Source organism: Lepidochelys olivacea, assembly GCF_965140295.1.
Source record: "Lepidochelys olivacea isolate rLepOli2 genome assembly, chromosome: 1".
NCBI lineage: Eukaryota > Metazoa > Chordata > Testudines > Cheloniidae > Lepidochelys > Lepidochelys olivacea.
This window is the reverse complement of record NC_140411.1, coordinates 80,509,006-80,532,866: the sequence shown is the minus strand read 5'-3', so window position 1 is coordinate 80,532,866 and position 23,861 is coordinate 80,509,006. Positions and strand designations below refer to the sequence as shown.

Here is a 23,861-nt window from a genome sequence, read left to right as displayed (position 1 = left end):
CTTCAGGTATGTTAGCAACAAGAAGAAAGCCAAGGAAAGTGTGGGCCCCTTACTGAATGAGGGAGGCAACCTAGTGACAGAGGATGTGGAAAAAGCTAATGTACTCAATGCTTTTTTTGCCTCTGTCTTCACAAACAAGGTCAGCTCCCAGACTGCTGCACTAGGCAGCAGAGCATGGAGAGGAGGTGACCAGCCCTCTGTGGAGAAAGAAGTAGTTCGGGACTATTTAGAAAAGCTGAAGGAGCACAAGTCCATGGGGCTTGATGCGCTGCATCCGAGAGTGCTAAAGGAGTTGGCGGATGTGATTGCAGAGCCATTGGCCATTATCTTTGAAAACTCATGGCGATTGGCGGAGGTCCTGGACGACTGGAAAAAGGCTAATGTAGTGCCCATTTTTAAAAAAGGGAAGAAGGAGGATCCTGGGAACTACAGGCCAATCAGCCTCACCTCAGTCCCTGGAAAAATCATGGAGCAGGTCCTCAAGGAATCAGTTCTGAAGCACTTAGAGGAGAGGAAAGTGATCAGGAACAGTCAGCATGGATTCACCAAGGGCAAGTCATGCCTGACTAATCTAATTGCCTTCTATGATCAGATAACTGGCTCTGTGGATGAGGGGAAAGCCGTGGACGTGTTATTCCTTGACTTTAGCAAAGCTTTTGACACGGTCTCCCACAGTATTCTTGCCAGCAGGTTAAAGAAGTATGGGCTGGATGAATGGACTATAAGGTGGATAGAAAGCTGGCTAGATCATGGGGCTCAACGGGTAGTGATCAATGGCTCCATGTATAGTGGGCAGCCGATATCAAGCGGAGTGCCCTAAGGGTCGGTCCTGGGGACAGTTTTTTTCAATATCTTCATTAATGATCTGGAGGATGGTGTGGATTGAACCCTCAGCAAGTTTGCAGATGACACTAAACTGGGAGGAGTAGTAGATACGCTGGAGGGTAGGGATAGGATACAGAGGGACCTAGACAAATTAGAGGATTGGGCCAAAAGAAATCTGATGAAGTTCAACAAGGACAAGTGCAGAGTCCTGCAGTTAGGACGGAAGAATCCCATGCACTGCTACAGACTAGGGACCGAATGGCTCAGCAGCAGTTCTGCAGAAAAGGACCTAGGGGTTACAGTGGATGAGAAGCTGGATATGAGTCAACAGTGTGCCCTTGTTGCCAAGAAGTCTAACAGCATTTCGGGCTGTATAAGTAGGAGCATTGCCAGCAGATTGAAGGACGTGATCGTTCCCCTCTATTCGATGTTGGTGCGGCCTCATCTGGAGTACTGTGTCCAGTTTTGGGCCCAGGCTACAAGAAGGATGTGGAAAAATTGGAAAGCATCCAGCGGAGGGCAACAAAAATGATTAGGGGGCTGGAACACATGACTTATGAGGAGCGTCTGAGGGAACTGGGATTGTTTAGTCTGCAGAAGAGAAGAATGAGGGGGGATTTGATAACTGCTTTCAACTACCTGAAAGGGGGTTCCAAAGAGGATGGATCTAGACTGTTCTCAGTGGTAGCAGATGACAGAACAAGGAGTAATGGTCTCAAGTTGTAGTGGGGGAGGTTTAGGTTGGATATTAGGAAAAACTTTTTCACTAGGAGGGTGTTGAAGCACTGGAATGTGTTACCTCGGGAGGTGGTGGAATCTCCTTCCTTTGTGGTTTTTAAGGTCAGGCTTGACAAAGCCCTGTTTGGGATGATTTAGTTGGGTATTGGTCCTGCTTTGAGCAGGGGGTTGGACTAGATGATCTCTGAGGTCCCTTCCAACCCTGATATTCTATGATTTATGTGTCAGACTTAAAGCATGTGGGTATATACATTGATTTCAATGAAAATATTTGCATACCTTGCTGAATCCATACTAAAAGACTAAACAAGTTGCAAGGTAGTTGAGATTGAGTCCTGAGTGCTCAGCACTAATTACTTGGGTTTACGCACTTACTATAGCACCATTGGGCCGTCTGTGGGATTAAGTGCAAAACATTTAAAGAAGGAGAATGTACCATGAAGCTAAAAAAAATGTAACAGTGGCATATTTAAAATACAAATATCTGAATCTGTGAAGATTAATTAAACACATTGTCCTTTTGGTACGAGATTGCTGCAAAAGTTTGAAGACAACTGCAGATTCTTTGGATTTCAATCAGTCATGAGCATACAGGACTCAGAATAACATTAAGCATAATAATATTTTTAAAATATCTCACAAACAATGAATTAAGAACTGAAGAGTCCATATGCATTTTAAAAACCAGATCTGCATTACTAGTAATGTGATATTTAAGTCTGATAGGAAGAAACTGAAGCATATGTTTAGACAACGACTTGCTGTCTGATCAAAAATTCTTTACCTTTTACTGGGGTTGGCTGGAGCTCTTCAGGAAAATTGAATGGATGGGAAGAGAAAAGAGTATTGAAATCAATGAAAAGGAACTGAGGTGTCTCTATTTTCCTTTAATTTTGAGAAATGAAAATATGTATATATATACTTGACTGTTCACTCTGAAGTGTACTATTTTATAACGTGATTTTTTAAAATTTTAAATTGTATGCAAGTACTAAAAAGTGGGTTTTTTAAAATGTGTCATTGTAAATAGATATCCTACATACTTTAGGACTTTGTAACAGCTGTCTCAATTAGAGCTTTCTCTGTGTTATGCAGGTAGAATATTTGTTGCTGTGGTTTGAAGGAAAATCTTTAGGGGGAAAATTTTATCCTTTTATCTTTTCAGTTTATACACTCCCATTTTGCCCTTTTCATAAAGATATTTCAAAACCCAGTTGTTACTTATCCATGAAACAGTGCCTTTGGTATTCTCATATATAGTTCAAAGGGAGGCTCGAACACACATGCTGAGTATGCATTTGTGCTAAAAGATCTTTGCTCTCACAGGAAGCCATATTATTACAACATATACAGAAAATTCTCGGATAAGGATCCAATCCTGTACCCCCTGAAGTCCATGGGAGTTGAGTTTAGCTATTGGCTTCTGTATGGGCGATTAGGGTAGGAGTCTGAATGCGCCTTAATGGTAAAACACTTTGTGTAGGTTGGAATGGTGAATCTATTAATGAAGTCAAATTAGAATAATAGAAATCATAGATGGAAAGCTCTATTCGTTTGTGTACGTTTCCCTGCCAGAGCAAAATTTCTTCTTGTGTCACATTCACAAGTATCTTAGTCAGTCTACTTCTCAGTAAGGTTTAGTCTACACTGCAAAGTTTTTTCCAGAATAGCTGTGCTGGCTAGGTGTGTGGGAAAAAGTCATACCACTGGCCAACATAGCTATGCCAGCAAAAACCCTGGTGCCGATGCAACTATACAGACATAAGAGTGCTTTTGTTGGCTTAGATCAGTGGTCTCCAAACTGTGGGGCATGCCCCCCTAACTGGGCTTGGAGGAACGTTTTGGGGGGGTGCACTGGGCCCTGGGCCAGCTCCCACAAAGGGTAGAGAAAGAGGACCAATGAGCTCTGCTCTCTCCCCGCCCAGCTCCAGCCACAGCTCCGCTCTGCCCCCTGCTTCATCCCCAGCCCAGTTCCAGCCACAGCTCTGCCCTGGACCCTGTTCTGCCCCCAGCCCAGCTTGGGCCCCAGTCACAGCTCCATTCTGCGCTCCATCCCCACCAGCCCAGCTCTTTCCTCATTTCCTCTCCACCCCCAGGCCAGCTCCACCTCTCGTCCCAGCTCCTCCCGCATCCCCAGTTCTGTCCCCAGCTCTGTAGTCAGCCCAAGCTCCTCTGCTGAGCCAGCTGTGCAGTAATTGAATGGGGACATGGACTGATTCCACTACTGGTAACGACAGGAAAAGTTTGAGCACCATTGGCTTAGATAATAATGTTTGGGGAGGTGGTTTAGCTATACAGACAGAACTCCTTCTGTGGGCTTTCGCTGCATCTCCACTAGAAGGCTCTTTTAGTTGGTGTGGCTATAGCAGTGTAGCTATTCTTTCAAAGACTCCGTAGTCTAGACAAGCTGTGACTCTTACGACCAGGATTCTACCTTAGGATACCATTACGTAGTTGAATCAAATTTATTGTTAAAAATGTTGCTTATGTTCAGTGTATATTTTCTTTTGCTCATGTTCATCACCTTTTCTTCACATATTTCTCATGGGACTACAATAAACACCTCCCTTGTTTTACTCTTAAAACCAATCAGATATTTGAAGTTTGTCAAATCACCTCAAGTTTTTTCACACAAGCTATGTATATTTAGGTACATTGTGGTTTTTGTTTTTTCTTGGTCACTACTCTTGAATCCTTTCATTCTTTTTATTCTGTTCTCAATTCTCTCCAGTTTGTCAAAATCCTATATCAGGGCATTCAAAAGTATATACAATATTCCAAATATGGTGAAATAAAGACTATGGAATCTGGCCTCATCCAATATGCAAGTAAGGAGATCGCAGATGAGAGACCTTCAGTGCAATGAGGTCTCGGGGATAGAGCACTGAACCAGGACTTGGGAGACCTAAGTTCTTCCACTGGCCTGGTGGGCTACTCTGGACAAGTCACTTCACCTTTCTGTGTTTCAGGTCAGAATAAAGATAGTGACCACCTTGTAAAGGGCTTTGAGATCTACCAATAAAATATGCTATCTAAGAAATAGGTATTATTTCTAAAGGGCCCTGCTTCATTAAGGACTATAAAATATGTTGCTTTATTATAATTTTTCTATTTGTTCTTGAATATGCAAGAAAATTATTACTCATACATGGAAAGAAGACCTGACACTCACCGTGTCTACAGCTCTAGTTGTTAAAAATTGAGGATGATTTTTCAAAAGCATGCACCATAGCTCGATCAAATTTAAAACCAATTTACCCTCAAAGGTTCTTCTCAGCAACAGTCAAATTTCCTTCCACAGCTGTTTCAAAAATAGTCATGAGAGATTTTTTTTTATACTTAGAGAAGTGTTCTGTTTATTTGTTCTCTCTCTCTTGCTCAGAAATGGTTAAGCAAATTTTGATTAAACAACAAAAAGGTCACCTTTGTGTGGAAATCAAACATAAAAAAATTCAGCATGAGGGGTAAAAGCTTTAGCAGGTGATGTGTGACTGCACATACAAGAAGAAGACGGTGTATGTTGAATTGCAACATTTTTGCTCAATGAAAGTGCTCGCTTCCACTGTAGGGTGCTAGACTGGGCCTCAGAAGACCAGGGTTCAATTCCTGCCTCTGCCCTGATCTGCTGGGTGACTGTTCGCAAGTCACAATCCTCCCTGTGCTTCAGTTTCCACATCTGTAAAATGGGAATAATGATACTTCCCTCCTTTGTAAAGCCTTTTGAGATCTACTGATGAAAATCAGTAGACAAAAGATAGGTGGTAGTTAATAGTATTTATTATTATAGATGAAAGAAGCTGCACAGAATGCAACTCTGGGTCTGTTGTTTATTTGCGAAGCTGTCCACACAGTGAACATCAAAACAGGGGCAGTGAGAGCCCTGAACTGATGGCACTGATAAATAAATCTGTCTCTCTTTAGGATCAATTGGTTTATCAATTCCAGAGAACAGATCTTTTGATTAGGAACATGTAGGGTCAGGTTTGACAGTATCCCCTATTTAGGACTACACGTCTGCTGCATTTTGAAATTAACATTTTTAGCTAGGTAGATTATCTGAATCCATCTCGGAGAGTGGGGAAGCAAAAAGGGGTGTTAGATTAGCTCATGTCACTTGCAGTCTGTGCTATGTGGGGAGTGGGGGAGGAACTGAAGCCAGATGGTACAGCCCACAAACTGGGTGAGGCCAGCCAGGGAAGGAGTGTGGCCTGAAAGATGTGCTGGTTCAGTACATCTCCTTGGTGACCTCTTGTTGGGGTCTTATTGAACCTGACCATAATAAATTAAGGCTGTCCTCCTCATGTGTTGGCAGTACAGCATCCTGGCGTACTCAGGTGTGAATGCTCCACCTGGCATGGTTGTCCATGGAGAAACAAAAGGGAATATGATTTGCACCCCCTATCTCTGTAGGAATGAATCAAGGCCATTCTCCTTAGACGATTATACACTGTATGCAAACCTTGGCAATTACATTCTATTTCCTGAATGGTTTTGAACATACTGCAGAATTAATGCTTGTTAGAGCAGGAGAGCATAAGTTTGAAAGATCAGCTGTATATGCGAATATTGGGCTAAACATTTCATTTTTACTTATGATATACAGACTAGATCTGCTTGGGAGGTAGCAGACCATGTCCCAAGTTAACCGGTTAGTTTTAAGTGAAAAAAGAAATGATTTGGGAGAAGTCTGTTTCTGTGATTATTCCCAGTCCAAATTATACATGATCCAAAAGCCAGAACTGTTCACTATGCTCATTCTTCACACCACAGTTCAAAAGGGAGAACTTACATCTTAAGAAATATGATTTTAGGCAACAAATGGAGGGGGGAGTCATGAAAATTTAGTTAAATGTAAATGTGTTAAATGATACATGAACTAGTCAGGTTTCCATGATTTATCAGTTTTAAACTTTGAAGACTCTGGTTAGCTTGTATTTTTAAAACTAATGAGTTTATCACAGCCAGTGGGAAAAATGGTTAAAGTCTATCAGCTGTAAATTGGTACAAAGCACTAAAAGGGACATTAACCTCTAATCAGATTCTAACAGTTCATTAAACCTGCCTTTTCTGAATCGCTCTTTGTCAGTTTTTTTCACCCCCTTCTGCTTGTGCCTCCTGCACAAGAAAGTCTCTTCCCCTTTTCATTTGGGTTAGACCTCCTTAGGGATGTGAAGTAGGGATCATCTCATCCTTCTTTATCTACAAACTAAACAGCCTAAGGGATGCTTTATTATGCTATATTCCTGATCTTGCTGTAAAACTCAAAACTGTGCTTCTTATAAATCATGAAAGGGAAGGGACTTCCTAGCTAGTGGAATAAAAGCATTAGAGAGCTTGGAATGCCATGCTGGCTGCCTTTGCTGCTCCACCCTAAACCACATCCAAACCACTGAAGTTTAGTGACGCCCTAGCACATGAGATCAATTCCTGATAAGTAAACAATACACCACCCTTGCTGGGAAGAGGAATTTTAAGTCTGGAACAATTTCACTGAGTTATTTTGTTGGTATGGTAGTCCCTTCCCCTCAACCCCTGATAAAAATCAAGGTATCCAAATAAAAGAAATTAAATTAAAGCATTATATTTTTAATTTTCTTTGCCTTCATTGTATCCAGTATTTTTAAGCTTGCCACGCTATGGAGAGAGATTTTACTAGGGAACAGCTGAACAACTTAGCTTGCCTTTTAAAAGTCAGTTATTTTGTCTGAAACTGTAATTTATTGTAGTATCTAAGATTATTATTAAAAGTTTAGAGGAAGTTTTGTTCAGCTTGTTGACTTTGGTGCTGTCATAAATATAAAGGGAAGGGTAACCACCGTTCTGTATACAGTGCTATAAAATCCCTCCTGGCCAGAGGCAAAATCCTTTCACCTGTAAAGGGTTAAGAAGCTAAGATAACCTCGCTGGCACCTGACCCAAAATGACCAATGAGGGGACAAGATACTTTCAAATCTGGAGGGGGTGGAACAAAGGGTTTGTCTGTCTGTCTGTGATGCTTTTGCTGGGAACATATCAGGAATGTAGCCTTACAACTCCGGTTAAATTAGTAAGTAATCTAGCTAGAAATGCGTTAGATTTCCTTTTATTTACTAGCTGCTAAATAAGCTGTGCTGGATGGAATGTATATTCCTGTTTTTGTGTCTTTTTGTAACTTAAGGTTTTGCCTAGAGGGATTCTCTATGTTTTGAATCTGATTACCCTGTAAGGTATTTACCATCCTGTTTTTAGAGAGGTAATTCTTTTACCTTTTCTTTACTTAAAATTCTTCTTTTAAGAACCTGATTGATTTTTCATTATTCTTAAGATCCAAGGGTTTGGGTAGGTGTTCACTTGTACAAATTGGTGAGGATTCTTATCAAGCCTTCCCCAGGAAAGGGGGTGTAGGGCTTGGGGGGATATTTTGGTGGAAGACGTCTCCAAGTGGGCTCTTTCCCTGTTCTTTGTTTAAAACACTTGGTGGTGGTAGCATAGGGTTCAAGGACAAGGCAAAGTTTGTACCTTGGGGAAGTTTTTAACCTAAGCTGGTAAGAATAAGCTTAGGGGGTCTTTCGTGCAGGTCCACACATCTGTACCCTAGAGTTCAGAGTGGGGAAGGAACGTTGATATGGTGGCAGAGCAGTGGGATCATTCTGAACCAGAGATCATTTTGAATCAGAAGCACAGCAGGATTTTAAAGGGTTTTGTAAAAGGGGATTGCAGCTGAAGATTCTGTCTCTCTGCCTGTGGGACTGAGCAGCAGGCATAACAAAAGGATTTTTCTGTATGCTGAGAACAGCTATCAGAGAAAAAGGTATCAGGTTTACACCTGAGAGTTAGTTAAAAACAGAGAAGTTAGGATGACAGACTGCACTGTTCAACAGAAGCTGGAATTAGCCAGATTTGACACTGAGGAAAAACAAAAGGAACATGAAAGATGGGTAGAACTCAGACAGATGGAGATGGATGCACAAGTAGCCAAAGAAAAAGAAATGGAGGCTGCCCACAGGAGAGAAATGGAGGCAAAGGAAAAAGAGAGGAAGCATGCACTAGAGATGAAGAAGGCAAAGGCTCAGCAGAATATACCGAATAACCCTAACAATCCTTCCCCAACAATCCACAAATGGGAGCGACTATGTTCACAGTATGAGGAATCCAAGGATATTGCTGAGTATTTTCTCACCTTTGAGAGACTGTGCACAGTCCATCAAATTCCTGAAGCTCACAAGATGACCACATTGCTCGCAAAATTGACTGGAAGAGCTCTGGACATATTCAATAAGATGCCTATTGAGGAGGCTTCTGACTATGGTAAACTTAAGAATTTGGTTCTAAACAATTTCAAGTTACACCTGAAACTTATAGAGTAAAATTTAGAGCCGTTAAGAGAGGGCCTTGACTAAGTAATGTGGCTTATGTAAACCAGATGAAGGATCTGTTAGATAAATGGGTCAAAGGAAGTGGTGTAACTAGTTTTGAAGGAATGTGTGATTTGATGATACAGGAGCAATTCCTGAACAAGTCCAAGGAGGAAATAAAACAGTGTTTTGGGGATAAGAAAATGGACTCAGCAGAAAGTCTTTTTTCTTATGGTGATCAATACGAGCAGTCCCAGACCGCCAGAGAGGCGGGGCAAACTGGAACAAAATGGGTGGAAGGAGGAGAGAGGAAAGCCCTGGTCTCATTTGGAGCGGATACCAGAAGGGACACCCTCAGACCACACCCTACTACCGAGGGCAGCCCAAGGCCCCACTACACCCCAAGGAACACTCCAGACACCTTATCGTCCCGCCACACCATTTTCCAGCAACCCACCTCGCCCCAGTGACCCGTCAGCTGGACGATGTTTTAAATGTAACGAGCTGGGGCATGTGAAGGCCAACTGCCCCAAGAACCCCAACAGATTACAGTTCATTGCACTGGAATCACACCAGAGGTCCTCAGGCCCAGATACCTCCCAAATACTCTCAGAGCGGAGGGAAACTGTGAGTGTGGGCGGGAAGAAGGTCATCATGTGGAGGGACACGGGACAAGAAGTGTCGGCTATCCATGCTTCCTTAGTGGACCCCAATTTAATTGACCCAGAGATCCAAGTGACTATTCAACCCTTCAAGTCAAACTCTTTTGACTTGCCTACAGCCAAGTTGCTGGTCCAGTACAAGGGCTGGTCAGGAATGTGGACTTTTGCAGCCTATGATGATTATCCCATCCCCATGCTGCTGGGGGAAGACTTGGCCAATCATGTGAAGCTAGCCAAGAGGGTGGAAATGGTCACCTGCAGCCAGGCTAAGGAAACTGTCACACCTAGCTGTATTCCGAGGACCCGGTCAGAGGTGATGGAACCAAACCACATGCCAATGTCTGCAACAGCAGTAGTGGATCCAGTCACAGAGACCCAGACAGAGCCAGTCTCAGAACCTGCACCGGTGGAACAAGCAGCACCAGAAACATTGCCAGCATTGAATCCAGTACTTGCAACCCCAACAACAGAGGGCCCCACTGAACCAGCACGGGCAGCAGCCGATAACCCTACACAAGAGGCTCAGCCGGAACCTGAACCCCAAAATAGTGCACCAGTGGAAAGCGGTTCACAGTCAATGGAAACAGCCCCATCACCAGCATCACTTCCAGAGGGACCAAGCCCAGGTCCACAATCCAATGAGGAACTGATGTCTCCAGCATCAAGTGAACAGTTCCAGACCGAACAGGAAGCACATGAAAGCCTCCAGAGAGCTTGGACGGCAGCAAGGAGCAACCCACCGCCTCTCAGCTCTTCTAATCGATCCGGGTTTGTTGTAGAAAGAGGACTTTTATACAAGGAAACTTTCTGGTGGACACCAGGTAGACTGGCATCCTCAGAGACAGTTGGTAGTTCCAACTAAGTCCTGGGTAAAGCTATTAAGCTTAGCCCACGATCATCCTAGTGGCCATGCGGGGGTGAACAGGACCAAAGACCATTTGTGGAGGTCATTCCACTGGGAGGGAACGGGCAAGGATGTTTCTACCTATGTCCGGTCTTGTGAGGTATGCCAAAAAGTGGGAAAACCCCAAGACCAGGTCAAAGCCCCTCTCCAGCCACTCCCCATCATTGAAGTTCCATTTCAGCGAGTAGCTGTAGATATTCTGGATCCTTTTCCGAAAAAGACACCCAGAGGGAAGCAGTACATACTGACTTTCATGGATTTTGCCACCCGATGGCCGGAAGCAGTAGCTCTAAGCAACACCAGGGCTAAAAGTGTGTGCCAGGCACTAGGAGACATTTTTGCCAGGGTAGGTTGACCCTCTGACATGCTCACAGATGCAGGAACTAATTTCCTGGCAGGAACTATGGAAAGTCTTTGGGAAGCTCATGGGGTGAACCACTTGGTTGCCACCCCTTACCATCATCAAACAAATGGCCTGGAGAAGTTTAATGGAACTTTGGGGGCCATGATACATAAATTTGTAAATGAGCACTCCAATGATTGAGACCTAGTGTTGCAGCAGTTACTCTTTGCCTACAGAGCTGTACCATATCCTAGTTTAGGTTTTTCACCATTTGAACTTGTATATGGCCGTGAGGTTAAGGGGCCATTACAGTTGATGAAGCAGCTATGGGAGGGGTTTATACCTTCTCCAGGAGCTAACATTCTGGACTTTGTAACCAACCTACAAAACACCCTCTGAATCTCTTTAGCCCTTGCTAATGAAAACCTACAGGATTCTCAAAAAGAGCAAAAAGCCTGGTATGGTAAACATGCCAGAGAGCGTTCCTTCAAAGTAGGGGACCAGGTCATGGTCTTAAAGGCGCTCCAGGCCCATATAATGGAAGCGTCGTGGGAAGGGCCATTCACGGTCCAAGAGCGCCTGGGAGCTGTTAAGTATCTCATAGCATTCCCCACCTCCAACCAAAAGCCTAAGGTGTACCATATTAGTTTCCTAAGCCCTTTTATTCCAGAGAATTAAAGGTTTGTCAGTTTACAGCCCAGGGAGGAAATGATGCTGAGTGGCCTGAAGGTGTTTACTACGAAGGGAAAAGTGATGGTGGCGTAGAAGAGGTAAACATCTCCATGACCCTTGGGCGTATGCAGCGACAGCAGATCAAGGAGTTGTGCACTAGCTACACGTCAACATTCTCAGCCACCCCGGGACTGACTGAACGGGCATACTACTCCATTGACACAGGTAATGTTCACCCAATTACAGCCCGACCTTACGGGGTGTCTCCTCAAGCTAAAACTGCTGTAGAACGGGAGATCCTGGATATGTTACAGATGCGTGTAATCCACTCCTCCGGGAGTGCCTGTACATCTCCAGTGGTTCTAGTTCCCAAACCAGATGGGGAGATACGTTTTTTTGTGGACTACCGTAAGCTAAATGCTGTAACTCACCCAAACAACTATCCAATGCCATGCACAGATGAACTATTGGAGAAACTGGGTCGGTCCCAGTTCATCTCTACCTTGGACTTAACCAAGGGGTACTGGCAGGTACCGCTAGATGAATCCGCCAAGGAAAGGTCAGCCTTCACCACACATGTCGGGCTGTATGAATTTAATGTACTCCCTTTTGGGCTGCGGAATGCACCCGCCACCTTCCAAAGACTTGTAGATGGTCTCCTAGGGGGATTAGGAGAATATATAGTCTCCTACCTTAACGATGTGGCCATATTTTCGGATTCCTGAGCAGAACACCTGGAACATCTAAAAAAAGTCTTTGAGCGCATAAAGGAGGCAGGACTAACTATTAAGGCTAAGAAGTGTCAAATAGGCCTAAACAGAGTGACTTACCTTGGACACCAGGTGGGTCAAGGAACTATCAACCCCCTACAGGCCAAAGTGGATGCTATCTAAAAGTAGCCTGTCCCAAAGTCAAAGAAACAGGTCCAATCCTTCTTCGGCTTGGACAGATATTACAGACAATTTGTACCGCAATACAGCCAAATCGCCGCCCCACTGATAGACCTAACCAAAAAGAAACAGCCAAATGCCGTTCAGTGGACCGAAGAGTGTCAGAAGGCCTTTAACCAGCTTAAAGCTACACTCAAGTCTGACCCTGTGCTAAGGGCCCTAGACTTTGACAAACCGTTCCTAGTAATCACAGATGCATCCGAGTGTGGTGTGGGAGCAGTCTTAATGCAGGAAGGACCAGATCAAGAGTTCCATCCTGTCAGCTTCTTGCTGAGAAACACGTCTGAGAAGGAAAGCCACTGGTCAATCAGTGAAAAGGAATGTTATGCCATTGTCTAGGCTCTGGAAAAGCTATGCCCATACGTTTGGGGATGGCGTTTCCACCTGCAAACCGACCATGCTGCGCTACAGTGGCTTCATACCGCCAAGGGAAATAACAAAAAACGTATTCGGTGGAGTTTAGCTCTCCAAGATTTTCATTTCGACATCCAACACATCTCAGGAGCTTCTAACAAAGTGGCTGATTCACTCTCCCGTGAAAGTTTCCCAGAATCAACCGGTTAAAATTGTCCTTGAGATGTGGAAAATATTGTTAGTCTTTATACAGTCAGTAGTATATTTAGAGATGCATGTATCTTATTAACTCTGTTTTCTCCTAGAGCTCCAGGAAGAAATCACAGCCAGTATTTCACCCTATCTGTGATTTTGGGGGCGTGTCATAAATATAAACGGAAGGGTAACCACCTTTCTGTATACAGTCTGGAGTGGGGGGAAACAAAGGGTTTGACTGTCTGTGTGATGCTTTTGCAGGGAGCAGATGAGGAATGCAGCCTTACAACTCCTGTTAAGTTAGTAAGTAATCTAGCTAGAAATGTGTTAGATTTCCTTTTGTTTAATGGCTGCTAAATAAGCTGTGCTGGATGGAATGTATATTCCTGTTTTTGTGTCTTTTTGTAACTTAAGGTTTTGCCTAGAGGGATTCTCTATGTTTTGAATCTGATTACCCTGTAAGGTATTTACCGTCCTGTTTTTACAGAGGTGATTCTTTTACCTTTTCTTTAATTAAAATTCTTCTTTTAAGAACCTGATTGATTTTTTATTATTCTTAAGATCCAAGGGTTTGGGTCTGTGTTCACCTTTACCAATTGGTGAGGATTCTTATCAAACCTTCCCCAGGAAAGGGGGTGTAGGGCTTGGGGGGATATTTTGGTGGAAGACGTCTCCAAGTGGGCTCTTTCCCTGTTCTTTGTTTAAAACGCTTGGTGGTGGCAGCATAGGGTTCAAGGACAAGGCAAAGTTTGTACCTTGGGGAAGTTTTTAACCTAAGCTGGTAAGAATAAGCTTAGGGAGTCTTTCATGGAGGCCCCCACATCTGTACCCTAGAGTTCAGAGTGGGGAAGGGACATTGACAGGTACACATGGCACCATTTTATGTATAATCAATTTCAGTGTCTCCCCCCCCCCACCCTTTTTCTGCAAGCTGCTACACACAGAGCCCCACTTAAGACAGTATGGCCCTAAATGGGCTAATTGGTCTGCCCTTGGGGAGTACCTTGAGAACTGAGATGTTAGTTTTCCTGTTTTCAGGCTTGTACACATTACCACTTATGTCGAGTAGCTTATGTCATTGAGGGGTATGAATAAGCCACCCCCCCAAGCGATGATGATGTAAGTTATACTGACCTTAGCACCAGTGTGGACAGCGCTATGTCAGAGACGGAGCTTCGCATAATGACATAGCTGCTGCCTTTTGCCGAGGTGGTTTTATTATGCCGGCAGGAGAGCTGTCCCGTCAGCACAGAGCACTTCACCAGATAGTCTGAGTTTTCCTCTTTTACTGTGAGTTATTTATGCAGCAACAGGGGAGGTAGAAATGTTTTTAAGACCTGACTACTAGTATTCTCATGAAAACTGAGACTCTTGGGCAGGTGTAGTCCTTAAAATGCTTTTAAAGATATTTTCCTGTTTTTTATTTTTTGCTTTTTTTTAATTGACCAAATTCCATGCTCATAAGTGATCTCTTAAGATCAGTTTCCTAGTCAGGTCCATTTCCCAAAAAAACTTCACAAAGGTAATCATGTGATCAAAGTAGCTGTGCCTTTCTGGAGTTGTCGACACTCCCGCCCATCCTGGAGGGACACTGTACTTGGGTTAGCACCAATTTTCACACCTTTCAATTTGTAAAATGAAAAGAAATTGTGTGAAGAAATATAGTAGTGAACACATGCTTTCAAAATAAATAAATGCACTGGAGAGTATTATACTGATGTGCTGCCCGCCGAATAATATAAGGAAGACTTCCCATTAGCTTGTCGTTACTGAGGAGGAAGACTAGTGGTTACAGTAGGGGCGTGGATTCATGACTTAAGGATTCTGTTCCAGAGTCTGTCCCTTATTTGTTGGGTTACCTTGAGAAGTCACTTTTCACCTATGTGTGCCTTTGTTGGCCACTTGGTAAAATAGTTGTAGCAATATTTATATTTCTGTAGCTAAGATGGATTGTACCTAACCCTCAGTGATATAGAAGAGGATGGAAGAATTGCCTTCATCCACCCCATTGTATTCATTGGTACAGCTTTTTTTACCCACTGCTTTTTTTACCCACAGGCCAGTGTAGTGCCTATTTGTAAAAGTAGTTGAGATACCCATTTGAAAAGTGCAGAGTATTACTCGTGAAGTTTTGTCCCTGAACTTAACGTTGCTGTCCTGTCACTCCAAAGAACACCATTATTTTATTTTGTTACCTTGTTTTCATGCTAAGCTATTTTTAATGTATTTGGGAATACAGTTACTCAGTTATTTGTGGACTCCCCCTCTCCTCCCATCAGATCATAGAATCATAGAATATCAGGGTTGGAAGGGACCTCAGGAGGTCATCTAGTCCAACCCCCTGCTCGAAGCAGGACCAATCCCCAATTTTTGTCCCAGATCCCTAAATGGCCCCCTCAAGGATTGAACTCACAACCCTGGGTTTAGCAGGCCAATGCTCAAACCACTGAGCTATCCCTCCCACCCAAATCTAGGGCTTGTCTACACATGAAGTTATTCTGAAATAGCTATTCAGAAATTGCTCTTCCTGAATAATTGCTCTTCCGTGTGTGGACACAAGGCTGCCAATTCTAACCCTAAAGTTTTCAATATTAGCAAAGAGGAAGTGTGTGTGTGTGTATTAATATATATATAATATATATATATATATATATATATGTAGTAATTATTTGAGTTACTAAAGTGCCTAGGACAGGGATTTCCAAATTTGTCTCACGGCTTCTTCAGGGTAAGCCCCTAGCGGGCCGCAAGACGCTCTGTTTACCTGAACGTCCGCAGGTATGGCCGCTCGCAGCTCTCATTGGCTGGGAACGGTGAACTGCAGCCACTGGGAGCTGCGAGCAGCCTTACCTGCGGATATGCAGGTAAACAAAGCGTCTCGCGGCCCGCCAGGGACTTACCCTGAACAAGCCACAAACCAAGTTTGGGAACCCCTGGCCTAGGAGATCTAGTTAATGACCAGCGCCCCATTATGCTTGGTGCTGTATAAACACAGAACAAAAAGAGGGTCCTTGGAATGTATAAGACAAGAGACAACAGATGGGTACAGGCAGACGGGTGGGGAGTACAAGCAAACAATGAGACAGTATTGGTCAGTATGATAGGCAGTAGTCTCAGCCCAACAGCCTTACTATTATCAAATTTTTTTGTAGGCATCATCGCAAAAGAGAGTTTTGAGGAGGTTTTTGAAGCTGGATAATGAGTTAGTTTTGTGGATATTTATGGGGAGTTCCTCTCAAGCATGTGGGACAGCATGGGATAAAGCACAAAGGTGCTTGTTTGAAAATGTAACAAGTGGGTGAGGGAGGCTGGCATGAGTAGTGGATTGGAGGTGGTCATTGATAGTTTAGCAGTGAATGAGAGATGATACATATATATCTGCTTCAAATGAAGAAATCAGAAAATTATTACCTGCTGTACCACAGAGATTTAGTTTCTTTACATATAGGTAATTGATAGGAGAGTTGACAGTATTTTAAATATAATTAACAAGTTGATGGTAACTATGTACCAAATAACATTAATTCCCAAACTTTTGTGGGATTTAGCAAATTGATGGTCCAGCATTCTCATTTTAATAAACTTATAGCAAAAACCAGCTAACTGGTACTGCATCAGCAGCATTGTAGGTGAACTGAGCCAAACATTTTTTTCATTTAAGTTGACCTTTGATTCTCTTTTTATCCCCTTCCTTAGGACATCAACGCCTTTGAGAACAGAATGTTAATGCTGGATGGGATGCCGGCAGTCAGAGTCAAAACAGAATTGTTGGAATCTGAACAAGGGGTAAGTAGGGGTTTCCAGACAAATCCCCCCTTTCTTCTTCAGTGTCTTGGTAATTGTTTCCAGACTTTCCAGTGGACAGCTTCTCCCCTGCATGGTGTGCTCTTCTCTCTGTTGTCTTCCTGAGGCTAGTTCTCTGTCAACTGCCAAACTCATCCTCTGGGAGTGGAGAGCAATCTGTACTCTAAGAAGATATATTGAAAGTTTTTGGAACTATGTGGATCCTTATTTGGGTTTAGCTTGACACTGATGATGGTGATAGGATACTGTCTTATTATGGCAGTCCTTATATGAGTATCCAGTAGCACTGAGGAGTGCAAAAGGATTCAAATATTGCAGAACAACGTAACCTTCTGTAGACAGATGCCCTCATTAGGCAGCAGATATAATAGAAGGGGTAATTTTGTTGATTTAGAGATGACTGTTAGCTGCTAACACTTCAGCCTGTGTTTTTCCAGCTCCTCTCCCAATGGCTTCATTTAGATTTTGAACAATATGGGGGAGACGACTGAGCTTTATGGGGCCCACTTTGAAGGATTTTGAAGTGGAAGAACAGTTGCCTAAAATGTCCTCCCAGCTTCATTCTGAGAGGAAAGACCCCATTTAAGGGAATTCTGATTCATCTGTGCAACTTCTTAAAGGTGATACAGGAGCACCCTCAGCACACATAAGGAGATGGCATAATGCAATAAAGTATGGAGCGTGAGAAGGCAACCAAACTGGGCGCTTTTTATAAACCATAGTGCTGAAAAGACTGATCCTTTAGTGGTAATCTTTCTAATATCTTCTGGTGGGTTGGCATGAAACTCATGTATACCATGAACCTTTCTTAATACTGACGAGAAAGAAAATATAGTAAAATGTGTTTTAATAGAGAAAAGCAAATAGTTATGCAAAGTACCGCATGCCCCCTAAATAAAAAAGGTTCCATACTTTACTAAAGTGTGACTGGATACCGGGAGACCTACTTGGGGTCTTAGAAACTAGAAGGAAATTAACAATTTATTTGATTTCCTAATTTCCTTGGTTCTTTTATAAATAAGGTTTTATGGACTTCTGTATGTTCAGAAAATGACGTCATTGCTCTTTTTCCAGTGATTGAGGCTTTGGACAAAGACCACAATTTAGTTTGGAAGTTTATGTGCTTCACTGCTAATTGAGGCAGGAAAGTAGTGTCTAGTCAGAAGAATAAAGCACCTTTATGAATCTTTAAGGGGCAATCAATAAGTAGGCCATGAAAGTGATGATTTAGGCTGAATAGTAGGAAAAACATACTGAGTGGAATCTGTTACACAGTGAAATAGTTTTAATTAATTAATTTCTATTGCGATAGTGTCCAGAGGCCCCAGTCAGGATCAGGGCACCATTGTGTTAGATGCTGTAGAAACACATAGAAAGACATGGTCTCTACCCCAAAGAGTTTACCATCTAAGTCACCTAAAAGAATGGTGGAAATTCCATCACTCTGTTGAAAACTAGATTAGACTAGACACACCACTGAAAACTGTACCAATAAAAAACAATCCTGCATTGCTGGTGAGTGGAAATAATGAAAGGAAGCGTATTAATATAATTAACTGAAATTAAAACTGGTGGGAAAAGGGGTGGTACAAGTATGAACTATGGATGAATAGAAGTTGAAGGAATGGGAGGATTTGAAGAAGGCAGAGCTGGGGGGGAGGAGGAGGGCTTTAAATTTAAACTGCAACGGAGTCACTAGAGTTTTCCAATCTGCTTTGGGTTTTGAAGGATAGGTTCCAGACGTAGTCAGAAGATTGTTGTTTTTTTTTTTTTAAACAACAACAAGATTTGTGAATTACTGCATGAATCAAATAATGGTGTCTGACTACTGGTTGGCATAAAAGGCTGTAATCCTATTTGTTGAAGATATTGCTTGCCATAGACTTGCACAAAACAAATCTGAAAATTTCTCCCCCAGTATACCAGCTGCAATGATAATACAGATTACCTGAGCACATAAGACTCTCAAAATTAGCATGGAAAATTCTGGTGATGTATTATTTTCTGTGCCTTCTGATAGTTGTGTGTTGGAAAATGTATCATATTTGAATCAGTTAAGATGCACCCAATTTTAGTTGCCACTCCTATCTTGACTTCAGTTCTACTTTTGGAAGTAGGTTTTTGTGGGGTCTTGTCTTCATTGCAGTGTTAACTCGAGTTGTTTACATGTGAATTAATTCCTCTTGAGTTACCATAGTTCACATGAGTGGTCACACTGCAAAACAACACTCAAGCTGCACAGAATGATTGTGTTAGCCTCACAGAGTTGCGTATCCCCACTGTATTACTAACTCTAGCAACACTTGAAGTCAACCTACCCCAGCCCTCTCCAACAGGCCAGCTTACTTGAGTTTAAAGCACTATTTAACTTGAGTTAAATGTGTGGATGGGAGTTAGGTTAAGGACAACACTTGAGTGATATCTCGAGCTAACACTGCAATGAAGACAAGACCTGGGAGATGGAGATCACTAGACAAATATGGAATAGAGGAGTTGCAAGGGGAATGGATTTTCTATTTGCTTTGAAAAAATGTGAAGCAGTTGCTCTCTGAAAAGCTTTACTGATTTAGTGTAAATTTATAATTTTTGGAAAGCATTAGCATTAGCGAGAGTGGATACTTATTTTTCCAGTGAAATGCTATCCTTAATTTTGCATGGGAGATTTAGTGCAGACTATTGTCTGAGGTCTCAAGAAGACAGTGCTGTTTTAATGACTTTATCATAAGTGAAGAAAAGGCATTACATAAAAGCTACTGCATTGCTCTTTAACAAAGATTCATTATTACCTCTCCTACTGTGGAACAAGAGCTAGCATTACTAATAACTTGGTAGAATTACCTTAGAAATCTGAATTTGCTTATCATTTAATATTCTCTGGTGTCCTACTGTTTGAGATCTTTTGATCATCAGTAAAATCTTTGTCTGGCAGTACCCAGCTTCAGAAAGAAACATATAAGAAGCAACCCAGCTTCTTTACAGGAGAAAATGAGGCATTTCAGCAGGAAAAATGTTCACGTTCATGCTGTACCAAGAAATAGTTTTAAAAAACCCAAACCCTGCACTAAAGAGACATGCAAAAGTTAGATACCTTTCAGTGACAGAGCATTGCCAATAAATTCATTAACAGAAGTAATGTTAAACAATGGACTAAAATGTAATGTGTTAAGTGGCTTGAATATGAAGTATAAAAGCCCTATACAAATTGTGGTTTATAAGGCTCAGATCCTGAAAACATTTAAGAACATGCATAACTATATTCATATAAGTTAAGTTATACATTTGCATAAGTGTTTGCAGGCCCTAGTTTTGCTAAAAGGATTTTATTTTTTTGCATTTGTAGATGCAAAATTGGAACAAATGCATCGCAAATTAGATGATGCTTGAAAGCTATGTATCATTATCTGATTGATCTGAATCACTTTGGTAATATGTATCACATGTACCCATATAGCAGCTGTTTTATATGGGTATATTTGAAAACCCAAAGCAAAATATTGGGGGCAAAAAATGTTATTTGTCCTTTCTTACTGGAGTAGCTGTAAAGGAGGGCCACATCAGTGTTTTTCAGAGAGACAGAATAAAGTGCTCTCAATTTTCATCAACTTTCAAATCTTTTAATCTCCTCCATTCTCACCACTTCACTCTCTTTCGTCAAATCTCTCTTCAAAGATCATTTCTGTCATCCTCAATTCACCCCATAGTTTCTGCTTCATCCATTTCCATTCCCTTTGCTGACAGTGACTGGATGTTGAAAAGAATGACTACAATGACAAAACCTACGAAAAGGCTAATATTGCTCTCCCAAGTCTATTTCTCCTCTTTCCATATGATCTTCTCATCTTATGTGTCTAAAATATCATGCACAGCTATGATGCTATATACATAATAACAAATATGACAGTTCTACCACTGCCAGGATAATTGCAACAGTTGCCTCACTGAAGTGCTATATAGTTCTGGAGGCATGGCCTTTGTGATGACAATAATGCTTTAAACAAAACAGCCCCTTTTCAATTCATACATCTCCAAAATGTGTATTGAATCATAGTTCGGGATAGTATTGATAGCAATGACTGCTGTTAGATTACTTTGGGAATCACGCAGCCTACAATCTAGCCTTCTAATATGATTTAGAGATTCCAAGGCCAGAAGAGAGCCCTGTTATCATCTAGTCCTGTGGTTCTCAAACTAGGGCCACCGCTTGTTCAGGGAAAGCCCCTGGTTTGTTTACCTGCCACGTCCGCAGGTTCGGCCGATTGCAACTCCCACTGGCCACGGTTCGCCGCTCCAGGCCAATGGGGGCTGCGGGAAGCGGCGCGGGCCGAGGGATGTGCTGGCTGCCCTTCCTGCAGCCCCCATTGGCCTGGAGCGGTGAACTGTGGCCAGTGGGAGCAGCGATCGGCTGAACCTGCGGCTGCGGCAGGTACACAAACCGGCTCAGCCCGCCAGGGGCTTTCCCTGAACAAGCAGCAGCCCTAGTTTGAGAACCACTGATCTAGTCTGTCCTTCTGTATACCACAGGCTGTAGAACGTCCTCTCAAAAATTCCTAGAGCAGATCTTTCAGGAAAACATCAAATCTTGATTTAAAAATGGTCAGTGATGGAAAATCCACCATGACCCTTGCCCTTGTTAAGAAAGAAAGAAAGAAAAGAGGAATCCATCTGTTCATAACCCAGCCCAACCCACACCAGCCTGGTATTCCATCTTATTTCCAAAATTTTAAAGTTGATAGCAGCACCAGCTCTTTATTCCGATGGTGGAGTAGCATGTGGGGTCTTTTCCTTTGCTGCATATCTGACTTTTGGGAACAAAAACATGTAAACTATATACATAAGCTAATATTGAAAGTGAGGGAAAATAGACTGAAATATTAATTATTGCAAATAGCAACCTGGTAGGTTCAAAGTGACTGAATACTGTGATATCCTGTTTGACTTTCCAATCAAATTTCCTTTAGTTGATTATATGGTAAAGCTTTTTTAATACCATGTAGCTGATTTTAGTGTAGTGTTTGTGAGTTCTCTGTGTTGGTAACAGAAAAAAAAATTGCTGCTACTTTTTATTTATAATTTGTCACTCTTTCCTCCAGCCAGATAGCGAATGGTGTTCCTTTTTTATTCTTGAAATGATATGGCAGGTTTAGCTTGGTGATATGGCTACTTCACAAATAGGGATCCACCAACATATTGGCGTTGTGTGTATCCTCCCATCCTGCACAGAAAATTGCATCTATTTACTTTGTCATTTTCATTCTGCCGTACTTCCAGGAATACCATTAAAATACTGGAAATATTATTGTGTATTATTAAAATACTGATATGATTATGATTAATTTATACAGAACCATACATTTACATGGTCCCTCATAAACAGAGCAAATCCTGCACTAAAGGCCATTCATAGAATATCAGGGTTGGAAGGGACCTCAGGAGATCATCTAGTCCAACTCCCTGCTCAAAGCAGGATCAATCCCCAATTTTTGCCCCAGATCCCTAAATGGCCCCCTCAAGGATTGAACTCACAACCCTGGGTTTAGCAGGCCAATGCTCAAACCACTGAGCTATCTCTCCCCCCGTTTAAGGTCTTGACCCTGATCCTGAACCCCCTTACTGTTGAGCATTTTTCTGATTCCAGTGGGAATCAGTCAGACTGTGGACCTGATCCGGGACAGCAGTTGTATTAAGGGTTTGCAGGTTCAGGCCCTAATATAGTCTATAAAAGTGATGTATTCAAGACTAATATTAAAGTGATGGCCTAAAAAGCCTGGATATGTCCCCCCGCCTATGGCCAGATCCTGTTCGTCTTGAAGCCAATGGGATTTTACATGAATTTCTCGGGGATCAAATGCAGGCCCCTAATATTCAAACATGTCCAGCCTTTTTACAACTTTTAATTATAAGATTTTTGCTTTCCTAATTGTAGAATGGGTCTGTTTGAACTGTCTATAATGACAATAATATCAATGACTGTACAGTCACTTTGTCAAGTTAGCCAAGTTTACAGGTAAAAAAAAAAAAAAGCAGGTGGGATATTGTATGCTGTAAGATGCATCATGCTGTCCAGAATTTCAGCTAACAGAAGGACCTGGGATCTGCCATTGCTCACCTTTCCAAGGTAGCTGAATCAGCTGTTGTGAAGCATTGCGGAGAACTTGATCTCCATTCCTGTGATTGAGTTTGGTTCTGTTTTTATCTGGCTAAAAGTATGCTTAGCTGCCATTGTGATGGGATTGTTCCCAATACCTGCAATATTATATTTATTTATTTTATTTTATTTTATTGTGTGCACTAGGCATATATGGCACAGTATAAAACACACAAAAAGGCAAGGTCCGATCCCCAAGCAGCTTGCAGTCTAACTTGCGGACTAGTGTGACAGGTAAAAATGACCAGTACAAATGTAAGAAAGCAAAATGGCATCAACGGAGAAGGGTTCAATGGAGGAAGAGTTGGCATAAGTAATGGGCTTTATGGATAGATTTGAAGGAGAAGAGGGACAGTGTTTGATACATGGGAGCGGGGGCTGTTCCACGCATTCAGGGTGCCATTATACAGCTGTTCAGTTGATTTCCGGTTAGTGTCACAATATTGTCATAAAATGACTATGGCATTCTCATCTACTAGAACTAATTTTGACTTTCTGGGCAGAAAAAAACCCAAACCGAAACATTTCCTCCTAAAATAAATGTCAGTGCAGTCCCTCATGGAAGTTTCAGATCAAGTGACTTGAATCTCAGTTCTCCTCTCTGGGCTTGAGTCCTGACCAGACGACATGTTGCATGATGCACCACAGTCTCCCTTCTTGCTGAGCTGCCAAATTGCATCCTGGGAGATGTAGTGTGGCTGGGAAGCACAAGCCAGAGAAGAGAATGGGTTCATAAGGCATGTAAACTACAACTCCCATAGGGCACTGTGGCAGCATTTCTGAATCACAGTTTTTCGCTGAAAACTTCTGGGTTTTTGAGTGTCTGGTTTTTGTATGAAAAGTAAAAATTTTCTGTGGCAAGCAGACACCTCCCAAAAAAATTATTTAATTTGAAGACTTTTCTGTCAAAACAGTTCAAATGGAAAATTTTCGAT

General features: G+C 42.2%; 1 protein-coding gene across 2 annotated transcripts in view; it reads left to right on the top strand.

Moving 5' to 3' along the window:
- The window catches only part of KLF12 (KLF transcription factor 12), a 367,692-nt gene that overhangs the window by 153,283 nt on the left and 190,548 nt on the right, over positions 1-23,861 (top strand). For both annotated transcript variants that reach the window (XM_084622607.1, XM_084622608.1), the window contains exon 3: positions 16,674-16,763. In XM_084622607.1, coding sequence (XP_084478733.1) covers positions 16,674-16,763 — 90 coding nt within the window. The remainder of the gene's footprint in view (positions 1-16,673; positions 16,764-23,861) is intronic.